The sequence below is a fragment of the Theropithecus gelada genome, chromosome 4 (assembly GCF_003255815.1).
Source record: "Theropithecus gelada isolate Dixy chromosome 4, Tgel_1.0, whole genome shotgun sequence".
Lineage (NCBI taxonomy): Eukaryota > Metazoa > Chordata > Mammalia > Primates > Cercopithecidae > Theropithecus > Theropithecus gelada.
The window spans coordinates 30,988,059-31,009,401 of NC_037671.1; the positions used below are offsets into that span (position 1 = coordinate 30,988,059).

The 21,343-nt window shown below is 41.9% G+C and overlaps 2 protein-coding genes and 1 pseudogene across 7 annotated transcripts; 2 read left to right on the forward strand and 1 right to left on the reverse strand.

Moving 5' to 3' along the window:
* Nucleotides 1–2,151: 2,151 nt before the first annotated feature.
* LOC112623728 lies at nucleotides 2,152–2,538 on the forward strand (annotated as a pseudogene). Its single transcript, XR_003119194.1, has one exon. The product of XR_003119194.1 is annotated as a 60S ribosomal protein L30 pseudogene (transcript).
* A 3,008-nt stretch (nucleotides 2,539–5,546) lies between these two features.
* On the reverse strand, nucleotides 5,547–6,989 carry LOC112623727 (protein Tob2-like). The gene has a single exon (XM_025384343.1). It carries the CDS (start codon nucleotides 6,492–6,494, stop codon nucleotides 6,081–6,083), a length of 414 nt encoding a protein of 137 aa, XP_025240128.1. The 5' UTR covers nucleotides 6,495–6,989; the 3' UTR covers nucleotides 5,547–6,080.
* Nucleotides 6,990–13,023: 6,034 nt separating this feature from the next.
* Nucleotides 13,024–21,278, forward strand: ZSCAN9 (zinc finger and SCAN domain containing 9). 5 transcript variants are annotated; one of them, XM_025384341.1, is made up of 4 exons: nucleotides 13,024–13,135; nucleotides 14,788–15,280; nucleotides 15,466–15,598; nucleotides 20,349–21,278. In XM_025384341.1, the coding sequence occupies exons 2-4, from the start codon at nucleotides 14,861–14,863 to the stop codon at nucleotides 20,963–20,965; spliced, it is 1,170 nt and encodes a 389-aa protein (XP_025240126.1). In that variant the 5' UTR covers nucleotides 13,024–13,135; nucleotides 14,788–14,860; the 3' UTR covers nucleotides 20,966–21,278. The 5 variants fall into 5 exon arrangements, with proteins under 5 accessions (XP_025240126.1, XP_025240127.1, XP_025240123.1 ...); XM_025384342.1 differs by having other exon boundaries at nucleotides 13,030–13,099; XM_025384338.1 differs by adding an exon at nucleotides 17,799–17,951 and having other exon boundaries at nucleotides 13,057–15,280.
* The last annotated feature ends 65 nt before the right edge of the window (nucleotides 21,279–21,343 follow it).

Below are 21,343 nucleotides of genomic sequence, written 5' to 3' on the forward strand. Positions count from 1 at the left end.
CCGCAAATGCAGATGAAATTAAAAGATATTATTTTGTTTAATGCTCTGCAATATGATTGAAAAACCTGGTTGCAATGTATTTCTACAAAACATACCAGACAACCTTTAGAAGAAATGGAAAATCAAACATACCAATTAGAATAGAACAAATAAAAGTTGTCAACAGACTTCCCCCAGAAAAAGCATTAGACCTAACAGTTTCACAGACAAATTTTAATAAACCATTAAGGAACAGATAATTTCAATGCATTTAAAATGATTCCAGAATGTAAAAAGCAAAGGGAATATTCGATTTTTTTCAGAAAGAATTCTAAGAGTGATCTCAAAACTCATGATAATTACCAATAGGAAAACCCATTTTTCATTCTTTCTTATGCAGAATCCTAAATAAAATGATAAATAAGGAATAAATAATTCCTTATTATTATAAGGAATAAATAATTCACAATGACAAAATGGAGATGAGCATAAGTATTATTTAAAATAGAAAAATATTTAAATGTAATTCACCACATTAGCATACGTGAGGAGAAAAAGCATATAAGGATTTAGGTAAATGTGGAAATGGCATTTGGTTGCATTAAGATCCATTTTCTTGGTTGTAATTTTTGAAACTTTTAATAAAAGAGGATTGCTCCTTACTTCACTGTAGAAAACATATCTAACGTACATCAACGGTCATCATCCTGCTTTTCAGAGAATACATTATATGCATTGCCTTTGAAATTAGCAACAAGTTAGAAAGATGTCCACTTTCATCACAAGAATTTTGTAGTGTTTTGGGTTAGTCAGAATTATTTAAATAAATAAATTCAAAAGAAGGAGATAAAAGTATCATAACATTAGATATATGAAGGCACACGGGATTTATTTATGAAATTAAATATATTTATACAAATAAATAAGAGAAATCACTTGCCTTCCTACCCACACACATAATGGAAGAAAAGACCCCATTTACAATAGCAACAAAAGAGATAAAACATTTACAATAGCAACAAAAGAGATAAAACATTGAGAAATAAATTTAGAAGGAAATTACAAGATGAATGTAAAGAACACTTTGTCAATCTTCTCTACAAGTTAGTCTACATATTTAACATAATGCCAATACAAATTAAAATAGAGTTTTGTTTTCAAACTGTATATATTGCTTCTAAAGTTTATATGGAAAATAAACAACATTAGTAGCCAAGTTCCATATAAACAACAAGTTTATATGGAAAATAAACAACATTAGTAGCCAAGAAAATTCAGAAAAGAATAATGAGGTCTAAATACCTTTTGGGTATTTAGACATATTTTAAGGCATAGCGAATAAAACATTGTAGTACAAATAGGATAGAAAATCCAGAAGCAGGCACAAATATTTAAGCATTTGATAAAGTTGACATTTCAAGGCAGTGGAGAAAAGATGAATTATGCTATAAAGGGTACTGGAATATCTAGATAGACATCTGAAAAAAATAGAGCATAATCCACATCTCACATCTCACAACCAGGAGATTCAAAATTTAAACAGAAAAAAAAAAATCCCATAAAAGCACTAAAAGAAGTAAATAAAAGAGGGAATTTTCTTTTATAGTTTTGGCATGAGGGAGGTCTTTCTAAGTATCACAGAAAACCTAGAAAACACAAAAGATTATTAAATTAAACCACTTAAAAATTTAAAATTTCTGTATAACAAAAACCACGAACAAAGTTAAATAGAAAAATTCTGTATCACAAAGGACTGATTTCCCTAATACATGATAATCATACAAGTCAACAAAAGAAATACTATCACAGGCCACCTGCAATGACTCACGCCTTAATCCTAGTACTTTGGCTGAGGTCGGCAGATCATTTGAGTTCAGGAGTTCAAGACCAGCCTGGCCAACATGGTGAAACCCTGTCTCTACCAAAAAATACAAAACTTAGCAGGGTGCTGTGGGCACACCTGCAGTCCCAGCTACTTAGGAGGCTGAGGCACGAGAATCGCTTGAATCTGGGAGACAAAAAGAAACGCCATCACAAACAGAAAAAATGGAAAAGACATAAACAGAAAATTCACAGGAAGGAAATATGCATGAATACTAATTCATTCAACTTCATTCACATTTAAAGAAATGTTCCTTTCTCACTCCCTTGCAGCATCCTGATGGCTGCTCTTGGTTGGAGGCCATCTGGCACCTAAGGCAGGAAAATGGTGGCTACTAAGAAAACGAAAAAATCGCTGGAGTCCAGCAACTCTAGGCTCCAACTTGTTTTGAAAAGAGGAAAGGATGCGCTGGGGTACGAGCGGACTCTGAAGATGATCAGACAAGGCAAAGTGAAATTGGTCATTCTCACTAACAACTGCCCACCTTTGAAGAAATCTGAAATAGAGTACTACACAATTTTGGCCAAAATTGGTGTCCATCACTACAGCAGCAATAATACTGAACTGGCCACAGGATGCGGAAAATACTACAGAGTATGCACACTGGCTATCATTGATCCAGGTGATTCTGATATCTTTAGAAGCATGCCAGCACAGACTAGTGAAAAGTAAACCATGCAAAAATTTCCTTAAATAAACTCGCCAGAGCTTGTTTTTTAAAAAATGTTCATCAATACCACAATAATATGCCATTTTTTACCCATCAGACTGTCAAAGATCAAAAACTTTGGTGAAGGTGGGAGGGGAAATAACTTTCAGGTATTGTTAGAGAGCTGTAAATTTTTATAACTACTTTGGGGGCAATCTAGCAGTATGTACACATTTTTAAAAATTATATAATATATAATGCTTTCCATGCAAACTTAAAACAATCTGGAACAGTAGAAACTCTACAGATTTCATAAATCTTTTTGTTTTGTTTTTAAACTAAAAATCTCTAAACATGCTAATGTCCCATTCCAAAATATTGCACAACATTCTGAATACAAACCCCTTGATTATATTCTTCCTTCACTAAAGAAAAAAGCTCATGACGCTGCTCTCCTGGCTCCTTTCTAGGCTTGCCTCAATGCCCCCTTCCCATCCCTAGAGAGAAAACTAGAGGATCCATAGCTCACTACATTGAGGAAAAGACATCATTCCAGACTAACAGTTTACGTTCTTCACAAGATAATCCACCTTCTGATTTGTTCCTGGGAAAGAGGGATAGATAGAGACAGGATGGGGAAAGTGGAGAAAAGATTTTATTCTCTTTTCTAAAGTTTGTTTTTCCTGAAAAAAAAAAAAAAAATGTTTCTCTCATCTTTTTAAGGAAAAATCTTGAAAAGTAAAAAAATATGTTTATTGTGTTAGAAATATACATCTATTATACATACCTCTTACATTTTACAAGTATAGCAAATTATTCAATACAAATGGACATCAAAAAACATAAAAAATTTTTAGAAAGTTTTCCTATGAAACCAGGTAAATTAGTACAGGTTTCTGTTTTTGTTTTCTTAAAAAAATAAAATTGAAGCAAAAATGCCTAGATTTGAGACAAGACAGATTGAACTGGGCTCTAGAGCTCAGCACTGAAGTCATGCTCCTGAACACACAATTTTCCTCATATTTCAAAAGACACGAAGGGATTGGTCACCCCTTTCTCCCTGCATGTGGTGAGAAACAAGCTGACCTAGATGTGGGTGGATGCCTGTGTGTGTGGATGATAGGAGGGCTAGAAGGGGATGTAAGACAGCATCCAACCTTTCCCAGAGAGAAGCTATCTGCTGGGCCTATCACCTATGTGGGAGCCGTGAATGAGGGAGAGCGTGGCCCAAACTGGGCTGGCCCCTGAGAAGTCTAGGGGAACAGATAGTGCTGGGCTGAGAAATCGGGGCACTGCCTGCTGGGGGAAGTAGAGCTAGTGCCCACTGCAGGGAGGGAAGGCTGGCAGTGCCTGCCTGGGCTGGACCCACAGCCACAGCAGTTGCCCACTTGAGGTCCCTGGGGAGGATGGAGTGAGTGTGGCGGCAAGGGTTTTGGTGCTTTCTGGTGATGGGACCCTGATGCCAAGTGCCCCACTTGCCAAAGAATAAAATGTTTATTACCCTGCTCCCCTGGCTCCTGTCCACCTTTGCCTGGCCTTCTAGGGTTGGAGAAACAAACCCTCTTCTAGCAAAGGCAGAGGAGCAAACACTCCTCTGTGATCCAAACACGTCAGCTGGGAGTGCAGAGTCCCTGTCCAGGACACTACCCCTCACTGTATTAAGGTCCAGTGGGGTCAGGTCAGGGCAGTGAGGGGGATAGTAGGAAGTACTGAGAAGCTCTATCAGGCAGGGGCACAAATGTACTCAAATAACATCTACAACCAAAAGACCAAAAAGTATCCATTCCAGGCTCAGGGCTGCCCACTGCAGATGCTGACTCCAATATCCCACCCTACCTCCCTTCTCACCCCCATAGGTGCTCAGGTGAGCAGCTTCCCACGGGGCTAAGGTCACACAACAGGAGGGTCGAAGTCCAGGGACTTCTCATAGGCATCAGAGGCTTGGGTATTCCCTTTGCCCGTCAGAGCTAACCTATTTTTTTGGTGGAGGTGGTCAAAAACAAAAGTGCAGATCCCTCTGCAGTCTGGAAACCAGTTCCTTCTGCAGTGCTTCTCTCTGGGAGTGTCTTAAGCTTAGCCATAGTGGTGTGACCCCACCACACACACTGTAAAAGGACTGCTAATACTCCTAGCCCACTCCCCAGCCTCACTCATTAATAAGCATTTGTCGCAACCCAGAATCACATCTAGAGAGTAAGTTTCACATGGCTTGGAATCCTTTAAAACTGGACAGCAAACCACACACACACACACACACACACACACACACACACCACCTCCCTACCCACAACCTCTGGCCCAGGAGAGAATAAGCTGCATGAGAGAAAGAAAAGGCCATATGCATCAGTGGCTGGGTGGCCAGGGCCTTGATGATGGTCTGGGCCTGGAGGGAATGGTGAGGTGGGGCCTCAGGACAGAGATGACAGGAATTAAGCTAGATAAAATGCTAACCTTCCTGTAGTCACAAACATCAGCTCTAGGGTGTGGGGGGTGGCAAGTGGCCAACTGGCAGCTCCTTGTGGCCCAGCCTGAAATGAAGTGGGGGCTGGAGTCAGGCCTATTTCGGTGGCAGGGCCTGAGAAGGCCTGCCAAGATTGGATGGCTTTGAGTGTGAGGATAGCTGGGTGACAGAGGCAGTGACACAGGCCAGCCTCTCCCTGTTCCAGGGAGGGTCAGGCTCCAGCTGCAGCTCTTCCTTCCCTGTGAGCTTGGACACACCAATCCTAAACCAGGAGTGTGAGGAGGAAGGGAGGAACAGGGAGCAGAAATTTATTTCTGGACCATTCTTAGCAAAGGAAGCCACCAATTAAAGATGTTATATAGAGAACTACATGTTAAAAAAACAAAGACAGAAAAAAGATATATAAAACCCAAACCAACCAAATTACAGGCCAATGGGCGAGTAGTAAGTGGTAGGGGGTAAGTTAAACACATTTTGGTGCTTTGGGAGCCCCTCCCATTCTGTGCCTGCACTAGATCTTTTTTTGTAGAAGTGAGTGAGAAAATTGAAAATCTTCTTGTACATTTTTCTTTTCCTTTTTTTTTTTTTTTTTTTTTTTTTTTTTTTTTGGCCTTTCCTTTTCTTTCTCTCTCTTTTCTGTGGTCTTGGGTGCCTGGCCCCAGGGAAGGTAGACGGTCAGTTGGCCAGCACCATGGACTGGAAGGGCTGACTAGGATATTGCATGGTGTTCAGGTTGTAGCTGAGGCCTTCCATGAAGGGTGGCTTCTCCAGGAAGAGGCAGGTGGTGCCACCTCCAAATATCTAGACCATGCAGAAGCTGCTGTTGTTGCAGGTGACAGTCCCACTGCCTTCAAAGGGGGATGGGGTGCCACTGCCCTGGCCATCGGCCCCATCAAAGAAGAAACTGAGCGAGCCGCCACTGTTGTACTTGAGACTGTACGTGGCCTTCGGCGAGAGCTAGGATTGAGGGCCCGGTTGAGCGGGATGAAGTTCAGTGAATGCATAGACAGAGAAAGACTCTTGTGTTTCAACAAGCTGTTGGTGCTGAAGCGGGCCATGGAGGCTACTGTGGTAGCTGCTGGCCACCTGCCTCACCGCTGGCTGCTCCTCTACCACTTGCTGCCCCACCCCTCTTCTTTATCTTCATGGAGCCTAATTTGGTGGCAGCAAAGGAGTCTATGGTGAAGGTGATGGGCTGGCGAGGCAGAGGATGAAGGTGGGGCTGGGTGATGGGAAAAGCATGGCGACGGGGAGTTGGACAAGGAGCTGTCCTGGCTTCCGGTAGGCACGAGTATCTGGTCGTCAGGGTTGAAACTGCTCTTGATCTCTATGTCCAGCTCTGGGGCCCCGCAGCCCTCACTGTCATCCAGGTACAGCACTTTCACTGATCCCTTCTCGCCAATCTGGTTGGACACCTCGAAGGGGTCAATCCATATGCTTATCTCCTCAGGCACATTGGCCCGCACATCTTCCACTGCCAGGCCACTTCGCTTGGTGGCCAGCTCCCCAAAGGGGTCCACCATCTCCCCAATGTGGACATGGTGGAAGCCAGAGCCCTTCAGCGGTTTGTCAGGGTACCGGTGGACTTCTTATTTCTTTTTCAGAAGCGCCAGAGCAGCTTGTTATACAAGAGTAGAAAATGATGAAGTTCAGGGGTACTTTGATCTCAGGCTGCATGGTCCTTTCCTAGGCAGAGAATCAGCACAGGGCCGGTGCACAGCCTTGGGCTCCGGAAGGCTTCCGGTCTCCGCCGCGGCTGGGCGCTCTGCCAGCCTCCGGGCGGCTTCTCCCTCTAGAGTGGCCCTGAGCGCGCGGCGGAGGTCGCTCTGTCTTCCTTCCCCGGAGCCGCGCGGCCGGGGGACGAAGTCCTTTTCATCGTCGAGGGTTGGGGGACGAAGCAGGCAGCTATGGGTCATGACTCTCAAAAATGATTCTTCCAGCTCTTACTTAGGATGTCGGGCGGTTGGGGGATGGAGGGCTGGCGGGCAGCGACCGGGCGGGGAGAACAGACCGGAGGGTGGCCCGTGTCGGGGGGCTGAAGAAGCTCCGGGCTGTGGCCGCGGCGCGGTCCTGCCCTCCTGGCCCTGCGTCGCTGGAGCTGCTGGCTTTTCTCCGCGGAAGACCCCCACCTTCCAGCGCCCGGGCCGGAAGTCTATACATTTTTTAAATGTGCATATTCTTTGACGCAGGAATTCTACTTCTAGGAATTTATCCTAGAGACAGACTCACACATATGTAAGATAATACGTGTCTGAAGCTCAGCAGCGTTTATAAATGGAAAGTGATAGGAAATATTAATAGCTTAATTGCCCATCAATAAAGGACTGGCTGCATAATGAAATGGTATGCAGCTGTTAAAATAGAGATGCAGCTTTGTATGTATGGCTACAGGAAAAATTTCTACTATTTCTGTAAAATCCCAGGGCAAAATTATATATAAATATTTGCTTCTACATACCTAAAATATCTCTGAAAGGCTGTATAAGAAATGAAGGCCGGGCATGGTGGCTTACACCTGGAATCCTAGCACTTTGGGATGAGGAGGGGAGCATATCACTTGAGCTCAGGAGTTCGAGACCAGCCTAGGCAACACGGTAAAACCCCGTCTTTACTAAAAATACAAAAATTCTTCAGGCATGGTGGTGCATGCCTGTGGTCCCCAGCTACTTGGGGGGCTGAGGTGGGAGAATCTCTTGAGTCTGGGAGGTGGAGGTTGCAGTGAGCTGAGATCGTGCCACTGCACTCCAGCCTTGGTGACAGCACTCCAGCCTTGGCGACAGAGAGAGACCCTGTCTAGAAGAAAAAAAAGAAATCAATACCTTTGGCTGTTTCTAGTGAATGAAATTAGGTGACTAGTGGTAGGAATAGATTGTATATTTTTATTTAACAAATTTTTATTTTGAAAACGTTTAAATATGCAAAAAATACAGAAAATAGACTAGTGCATATCCAGGATCCCTTAATCACAGTTCTGAAATCCATAAAATTCTAAAACCTCCAAATCTTTCCTCCATAAATTTGGCACTACAATCTATCTGAGGGGAAAACCTAAACTTCTTTATAGCCTTTAACTCATTTAAAGTCACTAATCATAAATCTCAAAGCAGAAATATTGAGGTGTTTGATATGCTCTGAAACTGCTGGAAGTTACATTATATACAGTGTATGCACATTATCTTTCTAAAATTGAAAAAAAAAAACAAACCTGAATTTGGAAACACATCAGCTCCCAAAGGTTTATGTATTTTTAACTTAAAGAAAAGATCACAAGATACAAATTTGGAAAAAGAGAGAAAAGACTGTATTTCTTCTTAAGGGTTACAGCCTGCCAGGTGGCCAAACTGCAGGCTGGGAAGCCTTCCTCCAGCCACATCCAGAGACAGGCACTTTGAAGGAGGAGGGGTTGAAGTGGAAGCTTTATACTGAATGAGTTGACCAAACATACATATTCAACAGGTTACTGAAGGAGCTATGAATATTCAGGAAGGGGCCATGACACATGCACATTGAACAAACATGCATGTTACATGTTCACTTTGAAGTGGAGACTTAACATTTGCATGTATTACAACTAGGCTCTATATGTCAAATGGTCACTTTAGGACAGGAGAGCACAGAAGTGCGCAATCTCTGTAAAAGGGCTAGAATCAGTCCATGATTGGTCTTATCAGGAGAAAGCTACTGAAATCAGTCTCATGTCCAATCAAAGCTATAGTCACAGTTGATGGAAGAGGGTACAGTTAGTCAGCATCTAGTGTAGCTGCAAATTGTTTGAATATTGCTTATCTCAGGGCCAGTGCTTGTTTAGCTGCCAGAGAAAAAGGAAAACCTGTGTCAGTTAGAATATAGTTTCTTCTTTAAGTGAAAGGATGCGTGACTTAACCCTTCCCTGGCATGGACTTAGGTCCTGCTTATAATTTGGTATCTTATTGCCACAAAGAGTCTATTCTATCAGTCTAATGATCTCTATTTTAACTTTAATGCTGTTCAGTTGTGTCTAAACCACAAAAGGGAGGTGGGTATAATGAGTCGTCGTGTCTGACCTCTCACTCTGTCAGGACTGGGAATTCAGTTTTTAAGTTTTTTCTGGTATCACTTTTGCCACAAGGGGTCTGTTTAGTTGGCCAGGGTTGGGGTGGGGATTGGATTTTATTTCTAGTTTACGTTATATAATGTGTAATGAACATCTATATACTTATCATTTAGATTTTATAATTGTTCGTATTTTGTCATATTTAACTCCCCACCTTTCTTTCTCTCTGCTGAAGTATTTTAAATTAAATTATAGACATCATGGCATACCATCTTTGAATACTTCAGTACCCATCCCTAAAAAGTAAGAACATTTTTCTACAGAACTACAATATCGTCATCACACATAACAAAATTTAAAATATCACAGAGATTTTTCAATGCATGCCCTTTTGTACCTCTTATATTTTGAATCCTTGGCTATGTAACTTATTCAATAAATAATAAAATTTAAAATTAAAAATAAACTGAATAAGACCTTTAATACTTAAAATTGCCAGAAAGCTATGGGAGCTGCTCAAGGCACCATTAAGGGACAGGAAAGGATTTACAAGAACAAGTTGAACCGTCTCAAAAAAAAAAAAAAAAGGAAAAAACTGAATCATTATATTTTAATGCCCACCTAAGTTGAGGCTGGTGTAAGTGGGGCTTTCAACAAGTCAGTACTGACAGAGCATGGTAGGTATGAAAAGTCAATCCAAATCCCAAAGTGTCTATTGCTTTGAAGAAAAGTTTTGTCCTCTCCATCATGGAAAGAGTTGAATGTAATCAATTTACCATCAGGTGACTGGCTGTTTCCACTGTGATATTACATCATATCTAGGGATTAGGATTGGTTTTGGCTCTTGCAAATTGGATTTCAACAGAAAAGCTTTTGTCTTGTTTTTTGAGCCTATGTACGGCCTTCATCATGGCAGGCATGGTCACTATGTTCAAAAGTTTCTTGAGCAAATGCTGAAATAGCTGAAAAAAGAGTTGCTGATATCCATAGAGCAGATTGTTAAGCAACAAAACTTGGGTCTGCTTCTCCAGTGCAGCAAAGCCAAACATTGACACTAGGATTTGCAGTGAGAGAAAGTAAGGCATTTATTGCAGAGCACCAAGCAAGGTTAATGGGCCACTAACACTTACGATCTGAAATCTTTGTAAGATGGCTTACAAGCAAGAGTTTTTAAGCCATGGATGAGGGGGTTCTCCAATGTGAGTTAAAGGCTGGAAAATTTCTAGGACTTCCTTATCTATCTTCTGGTTCCTGTTTGTCAAGGTCTATATGACAGTGACCAACATTTTCCATCTGGTGGAGGTCCTGGTTTCTGAAAAACAACTCAACTCAAGGACATATGTCAACATGTTATCTTTAGTTTCTATAAGGAAACAAACATCTCATGACTGACTCACTTGAGTGACTATTGTTTGTGCTATTATTATCTTCTTGCTTAGCAGGTTATTAATTTATTTCCCTAGTTACTGGTTGCAGGGTGCCCGGAATTTCCCTTGAAGGGACTCACAATTTTTCCTTTATTTTCAAGCTTAAGGAGGGATCCCAGTAGGCTGTGAAGAGGAGGAGTCCATGTTCTCTTTCAACATCATCTTGTTCACTTGCTTACTGAAACCCTCTGACACAGTAGGTTAATGAAGATTCATATAGGATACAAATATTTGTACATTTGGTATCCATTCTAAGAGATCTATCCACATGCGAGCTAGTTCCATCAATAATCTATTTGTCACCAATCCTCCAAGTCCTTCCTTCCTTCCTTCTTCCCTCCCTCCCTCTTTTCCTTTCTTTCTCCCTTTCTCTCTCTCTTTCCTTCTTTCTTTCTTTCTCTTTCTTTCTTTCTTTCTCTTTCTTTCTTTCTTTCTTTCTTTCTTTCTTTCTTTCTTTCTTTCTTTCTTTCTTTCTTTCTTTCTTTCTTTCTTTCTTTCTTCTTTTCCTTCCTTCCTTCTTTGCTTCCTTTCTTCTTGCTTGCCCTTTCTTTCTTTCTTTTTCTTTTTTTGCTTTATTTCATTTTAATTTTTTTTAGCTTATGGCATAACCCACAGCAAAGTTAGTATCTCAATACGTCTGCTTCTAGATTCAGGTAATCCTCAACCTTTTGGACTGATTTTGCAGTCAGTATTTCTTGTCTTTGAGTTGGTATGGCATTTTCAATATTCAGTGGGGATTTCCAATTATAAGTTAAAAATAATCTCTTCTGTCCCAGGACACTCATCAAAGTATTGCTATAGTGGAATCTTCCCCGAAACAGACAAATGAAAGCTAGTCTCTATCAGCGCTGTTTAACCACTGTGAAGTCCAATGTGCTGCCCACTTGACTCTGAGCTGGAGCCTGCCTGAGCCCTATAGTTGACCCACTTGGCAAACACGTATAAACCAGTGAGAGACCCTAACCAACTGCCAGTGAGACATTTAAGAAGTTTCATACAAATATTAAATCGCGTTTACTTGTCACAGATGGTCATCCAAAATGGAAAAGAATAACATATTTAAATAGTCTATTCAAGTCCAAGAGAAGTTGAGCATTTACTCTCATTTCATAGTTTGTTAGGAAAGTTTGTAATGAGGGATTTGCAAGTGAACATGTTATGGTGGAAAAAGTGATGTGAATTTTTGAGCAAATTTTCTGCATGTTAGTGCTCTTGATGATTATATACTTATCGGATATTTGAAAGAAATAGAAGTAAAGCATAAAACTCAGGTTTATTTAATGCCCTCAGAAGGCTAGGCTGAGGAAAACAATAAAGAAATTTTCAGAGCTACTACCGTTTTGGAGTTTAAACAGATCATGGAGCCTCCATTAACACACAAGATACTTTCTTACTGCTTTAATAAAATAAATGGTAACATTCTGTTAAAACAAACAGAATATAGTTTAATCTATGTAACACCATCATTCTAGTTGGCATAGTAAAACTGATGAATGACTAACAGCACCTACAATTAGGCTCTTTTGTACCAATAAAGTTTATTTAAGGCTGGGCATGGTGGCTCATGCCTGTAATTCCAGCACTTTGCCAGGCCGAGGTGGGAGGATCGCTTGAGGCCAGAAGTTAGACACCAGCCTGGCCAAGAAATCGAGACACTGAAATCTACCTCCCCCCGCCAAAAAAAAGCTGGGCAAGGTGGTGTGTGACTGTAGTCCCAGCTACTCAGGAGGCTGAAGCAGGATTGCTTGAGCCAGGAGTTGGAGTCTGCAGTGAGCTATGATGGTGCCACTGCACTCCAGCCTGGGTGACAAATTTATTTAATTGGTTTTGGTTTGATTTTGTATTATCATATTATTACTAAAACTCCAGAAAACTTTTATAGCAAAAACAAACAAACAAACAAAAAGAACAAAGAAAGAAAAGGAAAGGAGGATAGGAGAAAGGCAGGAAGGGAGGGAAGGAGGTAGGAAAAGAGGAAGGGAGGGAGGAAAGAAGGCAGGCAGGCAGGCAAGCAGATGCCTAAATAAAGAATACGTAGGGGCCTGGACAAATAAATTGCTTTATGGACTATTATGCACCCATAGAATAAGTTAGACCTACATGATGAGTAAAACTGTTTAGGATATATGAAGTGAAAACGTTAAAATAAGCGGGGGAGAAAAGGCTAAATATAAAATAACGCCACCGTGTGTGAGAGGATCACAATGATATACAAATTCCAGGCTAACGGTGGCAAGTGGCTGCCTCAGGGAATGGGACTAAGGAGGGGTAGGTGGGGTTTGACATTTTACTTTATTAATTTTGGTATTGTCTGAGGGTTTTTTAAACCATAAATAATGTATTAATTTTAAAAATGCTTTTAAAATCAGCATTTTCAATAGTTAACGGTCTATGCTTCATCAACGTTTTCCTTTAAACGTTTCACCAACGTTTAAAACCTGTGTGCGGCCCATACACGTATGACATTCTGTTTATGTGATTCACTGCTGAAAAAGAACTGGACGCCAGGAAATTAGGGGTTGAGTCCGAGGCAAGGTGGACGCCGGACAACGAGACACGGAATCCTAGACCGGCCCGGAAGTGCCTCTGCTCGTCCGCCTTCGAGGAGGGGTGGGCATCTTCCCCGCCCGACTATTGTTCGTGCAGCGCGCCTAGCAACCCCGGGCGGGTAACCCCCTTTCCCTCCTCGCGCGTTCCGGGTCTCGTGAGTTGGCTGTGGGAGCCGGGAATGGAGGAGTGTTGGGGAGGGTGGGGTTGGGAAAGGGGTGTAGAAAGTGAACCTCAGCCTCTGGGAAGTGGGAGACGGAGGAGGGGGCGGCGGTCAGTGCCGGCCGGCTTCAGGCGTCCCCTAGACCAGGGTGGTCATCCCCAGCTGTGGGGACATTGTACAAGAAAGGGTTGTAGGAGGACTGCGAGGCGGAAGGGTCACCTCGGTGAATAACGACAACAGGCTTAGGACTCAGGGAAAGAAACCCCCGGGAGAGGAAGTTAAGGACAGTTAAGACTTTGGCAGCCTTCAAGATGGAGAGCCCGTATACCCTCTCACCTCTAGATTCTAAAAGCAAATTAAGGGGCGTTGAATGGACTGGTTTTAAAGTGCAGAATGTGACAGTTCCCGATTTCCTTAGTTCTTTGATTCTCAAACCTTATAATACATACAAATCACTGAGGAGCCCGTTAAAGGTGCATATTCTGGGGCTCCCTGTACTTCTCTCCACCTCCCAATTGAGATTCCCCAGATGTCTGCCACAGAGCCTGTCAAGCTGCAGTTAAGCTGCTGCGCTGTGCTTTCTGACATTTTGGAGACCAACATTTTGGGAACACCCCCGGGGTTTCAGGCGCTGCCCGGGTCTCTGGAGAAAACTTCTCCCTTGGGCTTCTTTGGCTTCTTAGGCTTCTTAGGATTGTCCTCACAAAGAAGTTGACCTTGGGCAATCTACTTAACTTTCTCTGGCTTCCATTTCTTATCTAATGAAATAATTATTACAATAAAACCTCAGTGGGTAATTGTGAGGATGAAATATGGTCTTGTATCTGAAAGCATATTGTAGACTTGTGCAATGTTGACTGTTACTCTTAAGTAGCAGCAGGGCGGTGTGGAAAGCTCCAGGGCTTGGAATCCACCCAAGCCTTTCTTTCTGTAAATTTAGTGTAAATAATACCAACTTTAAATGGTTGTTTTGAAGACTAATTTAAGAAAACTGAAGTAAATAGTAAAGTAAATGTTGGTTCATTCATTTAGTCGACAGTAATAGTATTTCCATTTATTCTTTCTCTAATTTGATGTTTATACAGTGAGCTCAAACTTTTTATTCAGACTTTCTGAGTGATCTGTGCAGTCCCTAATTCATGGGCTGTTTTCCTCCACGAACTCTGTAAAGTATTATTGCTATTTCTTTTTCACATAAAGAAACAAAGACTGAAAGAAGATTTAAAAACTTGGCACAAGGTCACACAATTAGTAAATGTTAGGATCAGAATAACACCTAGGTCTGGGTCAGGTGTGGTGGCTGACACCTGTAATCCCAGCACTTTGGGAAGCCAAGGTGGGAGGATCGCTTAAACCCAGGAGTTTGAGGTTGCAGTGAGCTGTGATTATGCCACTGCACTCCAGCCTGGGAAACAGAGTGAAATTCCCCATTTTTAAAAAAGAAAGAAAGAAAGAAAACCCATATCTGGGTAACTTAAAAGCCTATACTCTTTGCACATTATGAATATATATATATTTCCATTATTTCCATCCCAAATCACTTTTCAGAGGAGAGCTTTAGGGCCTATGATAAATGCTTATATTATCAGTTTCTGTCACCAGTTATTGTCATTTTACCATATAAATAATTTATTTTTACTGCTTAGGCAGGCGCCTCCAAAGTTTGTCTTGAAGCATAGCTGCAGTTGGAGGGTACCTTTTAAGCTGTTCAAGGTCAAGATGAATACAAACTCAAAGAAGATTTTATCCCTGGGTGTTCAAGTTCCCCAGGCATGGGAAGAACTTCTGACAATGAAAGTGGAAGCAAAAAGTCACCTCCAAAGGCAGGAATCCAGACTGAAACGCAATAATCCACTGGCAAGGGAAATCTTCCGAAGGCACTTTCGACAGCTGTGCTACCAAGAGACGCCTGGACCAAGGGAGGCTCTTACCCGACTCCAGGAACTTTGCTACCAGTGGTTGAGGCCACATGTGAACACAAAGGAGCAGATTTTGGATCTGCTGGTGCTGGAGCAGTTTCTGTCCATCCTGCCCAAGGAGCTCCAGGGCTGGGTGAGAGAACACTGTCCAGAGAGTGGAGAAGAGGCTGTGATTTTGCTGGAGGATCTGGAGAGAGAGCTCGATGAACCACAACATGAGGTAGGAAGGGAGATTTGCTAGAGAAAAAAGTGTATTTTGGCATGCCAAGAATCCTTGTATCCTCTGCTTTGTGTCTCCTTGACATTGGTGACAAAAAACTCTCCTTCCTGTTTCCTTCTTTTTTGGAAGTGTTTATTTCAGATAGTTAATTTCTTCAAAGTCAAATCTTGTCTTTTTGTCTCCAGATGGTAGCCCACAGACACAGACAAGAAGTCCTCTCTAAAGAGATGGTGCCTCTAGCAGAGCAGACACCACTGAGCCTTCAGTCCCAGCCCACACGTGACTCTGCTCAGAAGTGCCATTCTATTGGAGAGACAGGTGAGGGACAGCATTTATTTGATGTTGAACGAATCTCGCCTGGTCAAGCAAAAACAAACAATAAACCCAGAGCTGGGAAAACAGGAGATCCAAAGACTCCTTACCAGATAGCAGCAATGTTCAGTGCTTCTTAGACCCTAGTGTGCTCATCTTTGACCCTTCTCCCTGTGTGCAGACTTCTCTCTAAGTACCATCCTGGAAGCTCTCTGGACTTCTGATGCATGGTACATGAGGAAGCCTTTCAGGGATCGCTGTGGAGCACAGCTTCAGAGAATGGACTTCAAGCTTTGACAGACAGGTTCAGATCCTGGCATCGCCTCATGGAAGCTGCTTGTATTGGGCAGATTACTTAACCACTTGACCTCAGATCCCTCTTCTACAAAATGGGGTTGATAATAGCTTTGGTTTAGTCTACTTGCGCTGCCTTAAGAGAATACCACAGACTGGTTGTCTTTAACAGAAATTTATTTTCTCACATTTCTGAAGGCTAGTAGTCCAAGATCAAGATGCTTTCAGGTTTGGTTTCTGGTGAGGCCTCTTCCTGGCTTATAGATGGCCATCTTCTTGCTGTATCCTCACATGGCCTTTCTTTGTGTGCATACAGAGAGAGAGCAAGCTCTCTCATCTTCTTATAAGGACAGATACTATTCCTACCAGATAGAGCCCTACCTTATAACCTCATTTAACTTTTAGTACCTCCCTCAAGACCCTATCTTCAACTATAATCATATTGAGGGTTAGGACCTCAACATATGTGAGGGAATACAATTTAGTCCATAACCAGTATGTACCTCAGAAAGTCATTGTGAGCATCAAATACAAACAATTTCTGAAAAGCACCTGGCATGCATTATGCTTAATACATGGTCGCTATTGCCACAAATCACCGCTGCCACCCTTGCTGATTTGGGTTCATAGTTGCAGTAGAAAGATATGAGATATGCTTAGTAAGTGGCAGACTGTATGAGAGAATCCAGTGAAATCAGACTTTACCATTTCCTTCTCTGTAATCTTCTGAATGGTGGCAGTGGCCACCCTTGTGGATATAGATCTGAGCACTTGGGACTGAGTCAGCTGCTTCCCCATTCTAGCCCTCCCTGCAGGAATCATCTCCAGCTTGTCTGATTTCCCACACACAAAATCATACCCTCTTACTGACTTTTTGTTAATCTTCTGACAATCAATCTGTAGCAAGGTTCTGCTGTGTTTTCAGTTTCATATTACCCCCATATGTATCAAAGCTGCAAATTCCCTTGCCTCTTTGTCTCTAGCTTCCATTTATTTCATTTACCCTAGCAATTATGGATTTCTGTTACGTGGAACACATCTCTCGATTTAAATTAAAGTGTATATGTTGAGTAAATTCTGTGCAGACCTTCCTATAGCTCCCATGACTTTATCAGATTAAAATTGCTTCTGATATCATTTTTCCTCTTTATGAGCATCTTTCCAGTCAATTAATTTCTTTCTTCTTCCTCTCTCTATGAACTTGGACCTTTTATTTTCTAGCCACTTCTTTTCTTCTACCTCCAAACTGCATCTAGAACCCTGCTGAGAACCCCCTTTTCCAAGAAGCACATCTACATTTTCCATCTGTCCACTCATCTATCCATCTATCATTCAACAAGTGTTTATTAAGCATCTACTATGGCTGTAGGAGAGTATCCATAGGGCATCTAGAGATTGTAGAGTTCTCCTTGTAGAATATCAGTGCAGGTATGTGTTACAAATTTAGGTAAAGCCAATATTATAAAACAACATAGTGTTTGAAATTACAAGGACCAAATTCAAGTTCCAGCTTTTCAAATTCTTAGTCAAGCAGTATTTAATAGGTAAGTTTGAGTTTCTTTTTAAGTAATGCTGATTATTTAAAAATCCAAATAATACAAAAGTTTATATAGTAAAAAATGAAAGTTCTGCACATCCTACTCCCTAGAGGTAACTACTTTTGTCATTTTGCTGCATATTTTCCAGATGTTTCTCTCTATAGTCTGTTTACCCATATATAGGTATCTTGCCATATTTTTCTATAGTTCTTTAAAGAGATGAGATAATAACATCAAGGAGTTTTGTGGTGAGTCAGTTTGATAATATATTTGAAAGTGCTTCATAAGTCATGAAGGTTATATAAATGGTAATCATTAAAAGGTGGGAAATGTCCGAGTTTTTATATTCTACCCAGCTCCCTTATGGATTTCACATTTAATACGAAGTTTGAGCAAAAGGGCACTACTGATCCCACTTGGGGCCCATCTCTTCTCTACAGACACATTTTTATTTTCCAAACCTGTTGTGATCCCCCAGCTAAAAGGAGGAGGAGAACCACAGCCTAACAACAGAGGAGTCCTAAGAGGTACTTATTCTTGTGTGTGAGAGACAGGACAGTTAGATGTGGGAGAAAGAGGTAAATATTTTGGTCAAAAGAGGAGGTCTGGCTCTGTTGTCCGTGGCCTTTTTCTGGGTTGCAAAGTGAAATCAGACCTGGGGAACCCAAGACATCTAAGGATACCATAGCATCTGCTCTTTAGTGTTTAGACAGTTTGGGTCTGTTTCTCTCCATTCTTACCTTCAATTCCTCCAAGCAGAAAGGGTTTGATTGGGTTGGCTGGATACTGTTCATTATGGACCAGTCCTGTGTGGCAGCCTTTGCTCCAGATGCCAGTTCCTGGGCCAGTCGGTTGAGGCCATAGTAGTAGAATTGGTTTCATTCTTTTCCCTTTTATTTGTTCAATCATTCAACAAATATTTTTTGAGCAACTACTGTGTGCCAGGCATGATTCTCAGGGATAAAACAGAAGGATCCTCCTCTCATAGAGATTAGATTGTAGCAAGAGGGAGACAATAATAAATATAAAGGTAAAGAGATGATACAGTGTGTTAGAAGGTGATGAGACTATGGAATAAGGCAAAAATAGAACAGGATAAGGGAGATTAAGAGTGCTATGGATAAGGCAAACAGATCATGATATTAAATAGAAGAATTAAGATAGACCTCATTGAGAAGGTGAGTTGAACAAAGACTTGAAGGAAGCGAGAGAGTGGGCCTTGCTTTCATTTGAGGTGAGAATTTTCCAGGAAGAGAGAAGCACTAGAGCAAAGGTCTTATGATGGGAATGCACCTTGGATAGTTGTGGATTTGAAAGTCATATAATATGGTAGTCCCTACTATTTAAGGGGATACATTCCAAGACCCCCAGTAGATGCCTGAAACCAAAGCAAACACTGAATGAACTCTGTAATACTATTTTTTTCCTATACATACCTAAGATAAAGTTTAATTTATAAATTAGGCATAGTAAGAGATTAACAACAATAATAATAAAATGGAACAATTATAATAATATGCCAGCCTCACTACTTTTGCACTTTGGGGCCATTATTAAGTAAAATAAGGGGTATGTCAACACAAGCACTGTGACACTGCAACAGTCAATCTGATAACCAAGATGGCTACTAGGTGTGCAACAGGCAGGCAGCATGTACAGAGCGGATATGCTGGACAAAAGGAGGACTCAATGTCCTGGGTGAGACAGAGCCAGATGGCATGAGATTTCATCATACTAGTCAGAATGGTGCCAAATTTAAAACTTAAGAATTGTTTGTGCCAGGCACGGTGGCTCATGCCTGTAGTGCCAGCACTTTGGGAGGCCAAGGCAGATGGATCATGAGGCCAGGAGTTCAAGACCAGCCTGGCCAGCATGGTGAAATCTCATCTCTACTAAAAATACAAAAAAAAAAAATTAGCCGGGCATGGTGGCATGTGCCTGTAGTCCCAGCTACTCAGGAGACTGAGGCAGGAGAATCGCTTGAACCCAGGAAGCGGAGGTTGCAGTGAGCCAAGATCACACCACTGCACTGCAGCCTGGGCGACAGAGTGAGGCTTCGTCTCAAAAAAAAAAAAAAAAAAAAAAGAAAAGAAAAAAAGAATTGTTTGCTTCTGGAATCTTCCATTTAGTATATGTGAACTGTGGTTGACTGTGGGTAGCTGAAACTTTGTAGGGTAAAACCATAGATAAGTGGGGACTACTGTGCTGCCTGAAGCACCTAGAATAGTAGAAGTTTAATACTTGTTCTGAAAATGAATGAATGAATACATTAAGTAACTTTCCTTGGAAAGGGTCACTTTGAGGTTATCTCAGAAAGGAGAGAGAGGTCTAAGGGAAGACTCCAGAGAAGCCACCCTGATCTTTACCCATCCCTCCCCATGAAAAAGTATAAAAAAAATACTGCCAACTGGGTGCAGTGGCTCATGCCTTTAATTTCAGCATTTTGGGAGGCCGAGGTGGGTGGACCACCTGAGGTCAGGAGTTCGAGACCAGGATATCCAACATGGCAAAACCCCGTCTGTACTAAAAATACAAAATTAGTTGGGCCTGGGGGTGCGTGCCTGTAGTTTCAACTACTTGGGAGGCTGAGGCAGGAGAATCGCTTGAACCCGGGAAGTGGAGGCCGCAGTGAGCTGAGATCACACCATTGCACTCCAGCCTGGGCTCCACAGCAACACTCTGTCTCAAAAAAACAAAACAAAACAAAAAAACAACTCCCCAGTTGAAGTCTACGTGGGGATGGACTGACCTGCATTTTGCCAAAGAGGGCAAACTTTCCTCCTTACCTAGGGGAAGGTGTTACCACACTAGCCCTTCTGTTTCTAGCCCACTTGCTTTCCTTTGATATATTTTTATAGACATAGTCACCTTCCCATATGCTTAGGGAACAAGTGACGTTTACCTAGCCTTTTTCTTTGTTTCAGATGAAATAACCAAGACTGAGGACAGACAGTTGGTGCTAAGGAAAGACTGTCCTAAGATAGTGGAACCACATGGGAAAATGTTTAATGAGCAGACCTGGGAGCTATCACAGCAGGATCCCCCACATGGAGAAGTTGGTGAACATACGGATAGGATAGAGAGGCAGTGGGGAAACCTCTTAGGAGAGGGGCAACACAAATGTGATGAATGTGGGAAGAGCTTTACTCAGAGCTCAGGTCTCATTCGACATCAAAGAATTCACACTGGAGAAAGACCTTATGAATGTAATGAGTGTGGGAAAGCCTTCAGTCGAAGTTCTGGTCTTTTTAATCACCGAGGAATCCACAATATACAGAAACGGTATCACTGTAAGGAGTGTGGGAAGGCCTTCAGTCAGAGTGCAGGTCTTATCCAGCATCAGAGAATCCACAAAGGAGAAAAGCCGTATCAGTGCAGCCAGTGCAGTAAGAGCTACAGTCGGCGTTCATTTCTCACTGAACATCAGAGAAGCCACACAGGGGAGCGACCTCACCAGTGCATTGAATGTGGGAAAAGCTTTAATCGACACTGCAACCTCATTCGCCATCAGAAGATCCACACACTGGCTGAGCTGGTCTAGGGCTTGCTATGAGCAAGTTTTCCAGATCACCAGCCAAGTCATGTGGGGTAGCTTGAGGTTAGAAAATACCTCTCTCTTCCTTTCTCCATTAAGTGTGTTTGAAACAAATAATGACTTATGGCCCAGGGACTTCCTAAAAGGAAAGTTGGGTGTTTGAAGCTACTGTTTTCCCTTTTGTTCGTTTTACCTCTTTCTTATTCTTACTAATTGTGTCCCTCTTATTTATTATTTATTATTATTATTTTTTTGAGACGGCTGCTAAACCCTTCTAATAATATAATAAATGGCACTGCCAGAGCCAGCATGCCTGAAAGATTTGGTGTCTGTGTTTAATTACAAAGGATAACAGAGTTCTACTGATGGTTTATAACAATTGGG

Coding starts and splice junctions, on each gene's coding strand:
- ZSCAN9 (XM_025384338.1), top strand. CDS start 14,642: ATGAATATATATATATTTCCATTATTTCCATCCCAAATCACTTTTCAG. Junction 15,281..15,465: donor TCGATGAACCACAACATGAG/GTAGGAAGGGAG, acceptor TTTTGTCTCCAG/ATGGTAGCCCACAGACACAG. Junction 17,952..20,348: donor CAACAGAGGAGTCCTAAGAG/GTACTTATTCTT, acceptor TCTTTGTTTCAG/ATGAAATAACCAAGACTGAG.
- LOC112623727 (XM_025384343.1), bottom strand. CDS start 6,494: ATGGTGGACCCCTTTGGGGAGCTGGCCACCAAGCGAAGTGGCCTGGCA.